Consider the following 10,661-nt stretch of genomic DNA (forward strand, 5'->3'; position numbering starts at 1 on the left):
TTGATCTCATTCTAGGTTTTGCATCGTTTTCATTTTCTACCATTGTATGTACGACTTCCATTTCTTGTTGATCTCCGCTAAGTGTGCTAATGTAAGGTTCAAAACACAGATGACCAGTGCTTGTAACACATTCATTAAGGTTTTCTAAACACTTTGAAAGCTGCAGCTGTTAGATTAGTGCAAACGTCTTGGTAGCATTCTTTCCACTCATTGCACTGCATCCTGTAAATTATCAACGTGGATGATCTACATCGAATGATTGGGGGCCTACTCGAGCTAGACGGGAATGGTGTGACTAACAGCTAACTTCGAATTCACACCTCACGGTCAGCACCCAACGTGGCTTACCCCTTCGTCATATCAAAATACTATCGCTGCTTTGAAGATCGTATAACACAAAGGACGTTATTACAAAAATATATTGGTTAGAGTAGGTACAAGCGAAAGTGTCACCACCACTGTATGGGCAGTTCATGGCGTACAATTAACTTATGCGCGTTGTTTGTCTTCGAATTTGACGGAGATCGACGACCAGTTAGAAACTCAGTGACCGAACTGCCATATGGGTGAGCTAGAGCTAAGTGACATTTCTTTGGCCCTACAATCCAAATTTTCAACAACACTGTCTGATAACCAACCAAAGGTTTTAACATAAGTAAGACAAAAACCTGAAGACGTAAAAAAGTTGGACACTAAGTGAACCATGAGGTTCAAAAGTGCAATAAACAGAAAAACCGCTTTACTCAGTAATTGTACAGATTCAAAAAATACCTTAGGAAAAGCAATGCTTTTGGCATGAATTTGCCTGAAATTAATTCGGCTCAAGTGAAAAAAGTAGTACGGATAGTATTAAATGATAAAAAGTAACTCGAACTCACTGAGGTGAAGCACCGTGTCTTTCTAAGTAGCGCGCATCGATTAGGAAGATCCAAGTTCACGATTTTGCTTTTTTGCAGTACATGGTCTTCCGAAATTCTCAACTCTATTAAGATATACTGACAGCATTTTCCTAACGCGTGGTAATTCTATTTTAGCAATTGCGTTTATCTGCTCTACAAGGACAGTCACTATGAAAATGGAGCAAAATCAAATGACTTGAGCGTTCTAAGGGCAGATGCGATTTGGTGTGTAACTAGGCTTTTCTCAGTAACATTTAACATCATATCCATTCAAAAATAGTTCTCCTCGAAGTTTTTTGACAATAACAGAACTTTTACTATTCACATAGCCGTGTATTGTCAGATTTAGAACATTTCTAGTTAAAAAAGCAATTCATAGCATTCTCTTGTGAAATTCTGGAAAAAAAAATACGTGAACAGAAAACTCAGGACTTTCCTGTTGTAGGTTATCAAATAGGTGGCTTAAAGCATGTAAAATTATTCTTGACAGTAAGCCTGTTTTCTACGCACGACAATGCTTGCTAGATCGTTCACTAGTCATCGTTAATTTCTTACCACCACCTGTTTGTCCATAAATGGAAGCTGTGAAGTTATTGCCCAAAATCATCCGGACAACCATGCTTCCGTAGATATCGCTTTGTTTTGATTTTCAGTCGAACACATGATAAAACTTGAAGACTGAATATAAGTATGTTTAAGCTTTGACACCCATTATTTACCATTTATGTTCCTGCTTCACACTATACACGTGACCATAAACAGTTCTTCAACTTCTACCTGCTGATAGGCTGGTGAGGAACGATAATTGGCGTGCGTTTTTCACGTGACAATATTTGCTTGGGTCTTTGCTCTTAGTGATAAGCCAAGAATTTCCTATCAGTATCAGAATGTACATTCTGAGGTCTTGGCCCCTAATTATACTCGCCTATTAATTGGTGAGTGGCTTCCGTTAAAGCTAGTGGGATATCTCATTTCGTGGGGTTTCCCCTGATCGTTATAAATGATTAATTTCGTGTTTTAGTTTCTCGAAAGTTTCACTAAATTGGTCACTTTCCCCTAAAGATGGTAACTGAAGAAGTGGTTCAGAACCATATATATTCGGTTATGATCTCCACATTTTTTCAGTAGTACTTAGTGTTATCTTTAGTATTCAAATCCATAACCTTGATGACTTAGCAATATAACACATCAAACTTTGTAGTAGAACTACCGATTTGTGATTTCAGGGATCTCAGTGAGTGGGGGCTGTCAGACAGCACATGAAAATACGTTTGGAGCTGTAACTCACTTTTCTTTTAGTGTTAACTATGCCTAAGTTTAAATGACTTGGACTGAAATACTGTAAGTGCTTCAAAATAACTGTTCAGAAATTGGACTTATCGACAGAACAAATTGGTTTGGCTTTGACAAATAAAAAAAGTTTCTTTGCTTATTTCTGTCAGTTGCGTATCTTAAATCCATGCTTACTTAAAAATGAGATGTGTAGAAAAAGTTTTTGGGATATAAATTTGAAACAGTGATTAACTTATTTAGGTAAATAGGTTTCAAAGCCTTATCTACCAAAAAGCCTCAATCCTATGGATCAAAACACTTAGACTGGTGTTGTAACACATTCTGTCAGTGAATAAACCAAAGAAATAAAAACTTATTTAGTTTTAGTACCTGTGAGTAAACAAGTGTTAAAGAGACAGTATCTTCATTAGGAGAGATCCTTTTTCTCTGAAGTTTAGCTTGACTTCAAATCCAATTTTACTTGCAGCAACACGCAATATGTGTAATCCACAATGTGATCTTTTTCACTTAGATACCAGTAGGTAGAATTCCAAAAACCAGAATCGACAACGATTATGACAGTCTTAGGCTGTGTATTCTCTGGTGTTTTTAAAGTATCAACAATTCAGTTGCATCAATCTAATAAGTAGTCAAAGGCAAAAGATCGTGGTGTGGTGTCTTATATTTCGTAACCTTTTGTGTGCTTTGGGTCGAAATATATCAGTATTTGCCTAAGTGGGTTGCAATATTTTGCTTGTTTTCTTTTCTATAGATTTCATTGTTCTTACTGTATCCATTGTTAACTTCCGGTTATTAATAAAACCTGTACTAGTAATATGATGGACGGACCACTTATCTACCTAGCAATGGATAATGCAAAAGTAATCATCAATATATTAAAGGCAGTGCACTTCCGCGATGTATGTCTCGATAATTGCGTCATCTTTGGTGTCTAGCTTGCCACAATATTTGCCACAAATAATGGTATTAAGGTGACAGTAGAGGACTCAAAATGCATTCAAGGAAACGCCTTTCTGCATTCTGCGCTTTTCCGTGAATACTCTGTAAAGAAGGATATAGTATCGTTTAGGACAAACCTTGGTGTACTTGTTGTAAGTAGAATCTAGTACTTCTTCAGGTCCTTCAGGATTGTCTTTCTATTTTTGGGACTTCAGTTCAAGGACCACCAATTTCATTCATTTTATCTTATAAAACTCACGGGAGTGCTTTGAACATTCTGTAAGTTACTTCCAAGTTATTATTTGTGTACAGACTAGAAGAAAATGGAGTTGTGGCAGAATGCAACATTAAAACTATGGAGGCGTTTGAAATATTGGACTTTGATTTTTCAAGCAGTAATATCTCAGATAAATTCATAATGAAGGTTTGTTCTAAGCTAACTGTTATGCTTATGATATGTTATATTATTACTGTTATAAGTACTGGTCATCTGTGTTTTGAACCTTACGTTAGCACACTTAGCGGAGATCAACAAGAAATGGAAGTCGTACATACAATGGTAGAAAATGAAAACGATGCAAAACCTAGAATGAGACCAATGAAGTCTCGAAGTGAAGAGCTTGGAATAACACCACGTCGTAAGTTATAGTTACTTTGAGGACCTTATCTCAGAGGCATATAACTTCGAACATAGCTCAAACCAACAATTATTGGTCTCATAGACTGTTGACATGTCCTGGCCTGTACACTCGTGACCTTCCCTCAACATAATCTCCTTTTAGTTATCATAAAGCTCCATAGTTGGCGGTATCTAGGCCCATCCCCCAACCAACTCAACCGGTCGGGGCCCAAAACTCTGTAATTCATTTGCCTTCTCTCACTAGAACATTGCACAATAATGCTCGCCCAGTGGTTCTGGTAAAAACGGAAACTTCGGGAATTCCCATAATAAAATGCTTTCCACCTTCACACATTCTTCACCTTCGAAATAGTTTTTCGCTGTCATAGAGTGTCTCAAAGCATATGGTTACTTAGCAGCTTTCTGTTGGATGAATAAGTGAGTATTTTGCCTGAGCGCTTTCACTGACGATCTGTACTGTTATAAGTAAAACGATCTAGCCTTGATACTAGAGTTTAAATTTATTAATTTGCCACTTAGGAGGTTTGGGAAACTGTACTTCACGATCGTTTTCAATGATCAGAAGAGATATGTTTTTCGTACGTATATTTGTGTTTGTTTCGTATTCTACTATACGCTGGGTCTTAAGTGTTTGTGTTTTCCAATTAGCATCAACTATCTGACGAAGCTACTTCAAACAGGATTCTGTTTTTTCCACACAAATTTTTTTAAAACGATACATTTATCCGTTGCAACTATGTATACTTACTGCCATGTTTGTAAAGTAGGATTTTTATTATTTCCACACTAGTGTATATCTGTAAATGCGATTGCTCCTTTGGGGTAAATTACTGTAAATCAACATAGTCCCGTTTGAAATGTTTGGACTCACATATCTAGGCAATAATCTCAGTAGGAAAATGAGGGTCTTTTACTATCTTCCTCGAGTCACAGTTATTTGGTACTAGACACATGGTAGACTTTAGAGCTACATATCGGGTAATCTGCAAGATATCGAATCATGTATGATGATAAGTATAAACTTTTTTTTTGAAATTTTTGTAAATAATACAATAAAATCCATGAAATCATAACTTACCGTACAAAAATTGATCGTTTTTTTCTGACCTGCTATTAACTTCAAGGAAAGATCAGTCAGTGTTGCGCTAACCCTGTAGACTAGTGTACTATTTTTCCTATTTTCTATTCTCACCTGTTAGTCAGAATGTATGCGTGAAGCGTTCAACGAACTTGATACTTCAAGTGAAATCTTGGAAGTTGCTGTAATACCACCTCCAGCTGTTCAGTCTCGTCTTCGTTTAACGACGTATGGTTTCGCTGGGACTATGCATTTTGACTTACCTCGATCATCTGACCAAGTGGAAGTTTTTGAATCTGCAGCTGCAAGTCCTCGGATAGCTCGATTTCGTCTTTCTCTTCTACGACTTGCAACAAGCCGAGCATTGTCAATGGCTAGCCGTATTTCGCTGCGTATCAATGACCGGGGTTTCCTGTCGATCCAGTACATGATAAATCTTTCAGACGGTGAAGTTGCTTTTGTCGAGTTTTTCGTAAGATTTTCCTTCAAAATTATTGACATTTATGTATTTTAGTTCGCAACTTACATGTATCAGACAGTTTCCATACTTTACCATATACCATCAAATAAGAATCAGAAAAACTAAAGTCGGCAAAACAATTGAAGTTGAATCCTATTAAATTAAAATAAAGTAAAAACTCATTATCATATATAAAGTAGAACTACTTAAGCTAAGGCATTTAATTTAAACTTATATCACCTAAAGCTATCAACTGCCATTTTTCGGCTATTTTACGTACTTCATTTAACAAAGCCTTGGTTGCGTAGTATTCCTTCATACTCCTCACGCTTTTCAAAACCTATGACAGATTGACTCGCGAAAAGTAGACTGGTCTTCGTTCTGGCCTTAGATGTTTTGGTCATCACCCTCCGCCAAATGTTAGAGCACCATGAAACTTATTGTAGCCTAACAGTCGTGTTTCTTAATATCAAAGCTGCCTTTTATTTGTACAGGGCTCTCCTCTATCATTTTCTGTTGAAGAAGGGTGTATCTATGATCTTTATCAAAATCTCAAAGGCTCTGTACACAAACTCTTCGGGCAAAGTGAGGGCATACAACCACCTTTCTCTATTGTTCTTATCAGGAGTGGGGGTTAGGTGGAGCTGCTCCATCATCATTCGTCCTCAACTTTACCGTCAATAATATTCCTAAAACAACTCTAACAGAAGTAAGTAGTAATGGTGTTGATCTTTTTCCTGGAGAAAGACTTTCCTATCTTAAGTATGTGAATGACTATTGCTTTACTGTGCAATAATACTCAAGCTATACAGACCACTTAATCAGTTGGCAGTCAGTATTCGTACGTATGGCATGTACTTTGTGCCTTCTAAATACAAGGTACTTTTACAAAACTGTTAGAATCCTGCGACTGCACTCTTTGTAGTGAGACGTTAGGAGTAGTCTAAAATTTCTTATATTTGGGTAGCTGTTTAAGTTTTGGTGGTGGTATGGCTGATAAGACTAGTTTGCGTAAATTCAGATGAGCTTATTGCAATCCAGTTTATCTTTGGCGCCATCATGATGTTAGCCTGGATTTAAAATGTCGGGTTTACAACGTATCGGCTGGAGCAATCTTTTTCCTTGCTTATGAGCCATGGTCACCGAGTTGAGCGTGTTTAGAAATTATGTGTTTGATGACCATTGTCTTCGAAGGATTGTTTAAGTCTAATGTCAACAACGTGTTCCTAATCTCGAGGTTCGTCAGTGTGTTCGGGTGTAGTGACTACCATCCAGTTTCTGTCACCATCTGGAAACACCGACTTCGGTGACTTGTTCACGCGTTACGGATGTCACCTTAGCGATTTCCCCATGGTGTGTGGTCTGTGTGACTGGGTAGAAAAAGTGGAGGCGTATTCTGGAAAAGAAGTTAGTGAAGTTGTTTTACAGTTTTCTTTTGTAAAAGTGAAATGACCTCCTTAAGCTGAAAGAAATTTCTTCTAGGTATATTTTTTAGAACCAAACTAACTCTCCTATTACGAACTATTCTCGTTCGCTTATTTTTATTCGTTTATTTATTTTGATTATACTCTCCCTCCTTCATCTGTCTCTTCACAATTTAATTTTCTTATGTGGCGAATAATTGTTTTCGTACCTATTTTGTGCTTGTATTTGTCTTCAATAAAAATAAAAGTATTCAGACCAATGATTAGTAACATGCCATGTTTTTGTATTTTCTTGCACTGTGATGTGTGCTACTGATGCCGATAGATATAAGTAGTATGTATCATCAATCGAAAGTGAAATGCCTGGAGGCAGAAGGTTAAGAAGATCGAAGAAAAGAGGACGAGAACAGTAAATGATTGGTGTAGAAACTAAAGGATAATGATGATTGATTGACATTTTGCAGAAGGAACAGTCAAGTTTGGTACAATTGACTGACACTGCGAATGAAGAATTTACTGTATGGTTCTCAGATTTTACTAATAGATTCTGCAATTTTGTGTTCAAATACATTCGATTGTCCCCATTTGTGTTCTCGTTCACCACATACTTGTATCTCCTCAATTGATATAAGTCCACAACTGCATTAGTTGATACTATTACCAGACTTTCTACTCTTCTTCACATGTGGTCAATAATTTCGAACTAGTTTTTCATCTTAAACTTTCATTTTCACATTTCTTGTTAGAGTAATTAGGTTTTCGACAATGATCATACTTTATTCGGACTTAACATCACTTTCTATGATATAAGATAAAGTACAAACCTTCTAAAGGTATGTTGCTCAGCTGCTGTTAAATGATCAAACATAGAGTTATAATACAAGTAGAGTACGGTGATCTATCTGTATCTAAAAATAAAATGATAAACGAAGTAAATGTTCGTAACTTTCTTCCGAACTGGGAACAATTTATTACTTCATTCTATATTTCCTTAAATTATTACATTATAGCATTGATCGTTAAAAAGGTACTGATATTCAACTGATTATAAACATTTGGTGAAACAGAATAATTGATTACATGCATAGTTGTAGCACAATATTAAAAAGCCACTGAAAATTATTTGTGGGTTGAAAAAGGTTGTATTTCAATAGAAAAAAGTTGTTTCTGAATGAAGTTATTGTCATTACCGCGTGTTGTCAAGTAAAGTAATCAGAATGATCCCAAATCGTCCCTGGTTGTGTATTTTTAAAAATGGTTAGCAGTAGAGTCCAGGACTGAAGTTCTGTTCTTTTTAGAACTTTTCAACTAGATGCACTTGAATAACTTTTTGTGTTCTTACTGAGACTCGAACCCAGTCCCTATCAAACTTGACACCAAAGCACTAAATAAGTAATGTCATTTGTGACTGATTAGCTTAGTGCATAGCACTACCTGATGATCTGTGGATTTAAGTTTTAGTGGGATAAATAGCATTGGTTCAAGTCTTCCCACTCAGTTACCAAGCACAGATTTATGTATTCTCCTATTTCTTTGTGGGTACATCCAGCTGAAAAGTCCCAAAAAGAGCAAAAAATCTGAGTTTCTCTGCTAACCATAATAATAAACATGATCAAAGTGTATATTCGATCCTTATTGAAACGTCCAAGAGATGTATATGTTAACGAGATTGGATGATTGAATCTTAGTAATCGACAACAAACAAGTACACATGCATGCAGCGAATAAACATTGTTTAATTTGTTAATAAATCAATAAGCATAAAGATTGCCTATATTTTTTAAAAGCGTAAAAGATTTAGATTTCCGAGCTGATAATTTGACCATGCAAAGTAAACCATAACTTATTTGTTTTGGTTTTATTGTAATACATTTCAATTCGTGTCATAACTTGTATGTGCAATCAATGGGATTGCACATCTTTGAACAATATGACAGTCCATTTCGAACGTCAGTTCGTTTATTAGCAATTTCATTTCAAGGGTTGTGATTAAAACTGAATATGAAAGTGTACTCTGAACTATGGTTATTTTCAAATACGATGAGAAAACGTGACTATAGCTGCGTGTATGGTTTTTATTCACGCGCTAATTGAATATGATCATTGGTAATTAAGCTAAGACTTGAGGATCAGTAGACCGTAATAAAATACCTAAAACCTGCCTAGTCGTCAGATTTGTGGTTAATACACAACATTTTCGGTTTACAGGTGGTTGCTGTCTCACTTCCACGTTATATATATATATATATGAATTGATTATCCTTTTCCCGAATCAAATGTGACCTAAATTAATTTATGAAATTCCTATTACATATGTATGTTTTCAGTGCGAAGGAAAACTGATTGTTAGAAGCATCTGTTATCGATTGTTAGTTTTGTCAAAGCATTTCACTCCATGTGCTTCATAAACTAAGCAGTAGTTTGCAGTCCAATAGTTCATATCTTTGGAGGTGTATAGTACTTAAATTCTGTCGTCTGTCTTCATTTTCAGAAGTTTGGCTAAATGCTGTTGACGTCCGTTGCAGTATCCCAATTATTTTTGTACATCGTGCGTTCCACTTCATTGTTTTATCACATAAACTTTCTAAACTATTTGCTGATAAAATATTCCATACTTTTGCTTTTACTCCTCAGTGTGTTCCAGATGTAGATGAAACAGATCAGTCAGAATCTCAGGCAAGCACGAATAGTCCACAGAAATCTAGTAAGATATCTCATTTTGCATCAACGTCGAAGTGTCCAGCAAACACAATAGATCCCGATTGGAGTGATTAAGGAACTTAGTCTTCAGTTGGATTTTAAAATTTAACCAAACAGCTTTACAAATTCAGATCAAAAAACCTTACTTTTTGTACGCCTTTTTAAATACGTACTGTAAATAGTAGATATTCTGCTACACTCTATCTTAAGACTTGATCATTTACTCAGAGGAAGAAAAGTTCTTTTCGAAACTCCTTGTCAGTATTTGTACAACCTTGTGTCTTCTTTAATAAAATCAAATTCTTGGACTTATAGTTTTCAACTTAATCAGATGAAAGATTAGCTTTTTCCATGGGTGCTATCATTTTTATTTCCACATATAATCAAGTATTCTAAAATAAATTACAAGGAAAAGTTATATAAACAAATCCCTTCTCTTGATTATTATAGAGAGTAAGCTAGTTTTATCAGTGAATGGTTGTTTACATTATATCGGGTTGTTCGTAGTCTCTTTTAAATTCGTGTTTGTTCATTGTCCAACTTTTAAACGGAAAGTTATCATTGTAGAAAGTGATTAGGTTTTTATTAGTTAACCGTACAAATAAATTTTACCTATTGAGCTTCCTCAACTGATGGTGTGATTGATCGAACTTTTTTATTATTGTCAGCATTATAATTTGTGGAATGTTAAAATTTGTTATTAAAGAAAGGTCTTGGTTTAACATTCGGAAATAACCGAATGTTTAAAGTCGGTGGAAGCAGCGGTCTAGTGTGTTCTAGTTCTCTATACTTTTCGGGCTTACATTTGTGCGTGATAATGTTAAAATCAACTCGCTGAATTGTTTGGTTCAGTAATTTTGCTTTAAATTAAGAATTCTCTCGAATCAAGGATAGATGGGCATCATTACTTCCACTAGCCGGTTGCTTGCCGGGAAGAATAGTACTTATGAAATAAGCAATTGGTTTTCAACCCATTGTTTGAGTTTATTTCTACGCTAATTAACAAAAAGACTACCGTGGTAGACCTCATGATGTTCCAGTCCATAATAAACACACCGGATTTTAAGTGATGGAAATTAAGAATTGCACTGGTTAAGAATAAGATGTCAGTCAGCTACAACGTAGGACCAGACACATATGCATCGGTCCAAGTTGCCACACCTCATTAGCATAACCAGATTAACACCAGATTCATAGAAGTAGTTACTTCAATGGTAGTAATATATTA

At 35.8% G+C, this 10,661-nt stretch overlaps 2 protein-coding genes across 2 annotated transcripts; one reads left to right on the forward strand and one right to left on the reverse strand.

The window, feature by feature from the left end:
* Positions 1–918: 918 nt before the first annotated feature.
* Smp_162690 (hypothetical protein) lies at positions 919–1,518 on the reverse strand (the record flags this gene model as incomplete). Its single annotated transcript, XM_018799060.1, has 2 exons — positions 919–1,067; positions 1,455–1,518. The coding sequence occupies 2 exons, from the start codon at positions 1,516–1,518 to the stop codon at positions 919–921; spliced, it is 213 nt and encodes a 70-aa protein (XP_018650886.1).
* A 1,489-nt stretch (positions 1,519–3,007) lies between these two features.
* Positions 3,008–9,740, forward strand: Smp_075110 (putative rad1 DNA damage checkpoint protein; the record flags this gene model as incomplete). Its single annotated transcript, XM_018799061.1, has 6 exons — positions 3,008–3,091; positions 3,128–3,283; positions 3,319–3,410; positions 3,444–3,555; positions 4,971–5,321; positions 9,368–9,740. The coding sequence occupies 6 exons, from the start codon at positions 3,008–3,010 to the stop codon at positions 9,506–9,508; spliced, it is 936 nt and encodes a 311-aa protein (XP_018650887.1). The 3' UTR covers positions 9,509–9,740.
* Between the last annotated feature and the right edge of the window lie 921 nt (positions 9,741–10,661).

Source organism: Schistosoma mansoni, chromosome 3 (assembly GCF_000237925.1).
Source record: "Schistosoma mansoni strain Puerto Rico chromosome 3, complete genome".
Classification (NCBI taxonomy): Eukaryota; Metazoa; Platyhelminthes; class Trematoda; order Strigeidida; family Schistosomatidae; genus Schistosoma; species Schistosoma mansoni.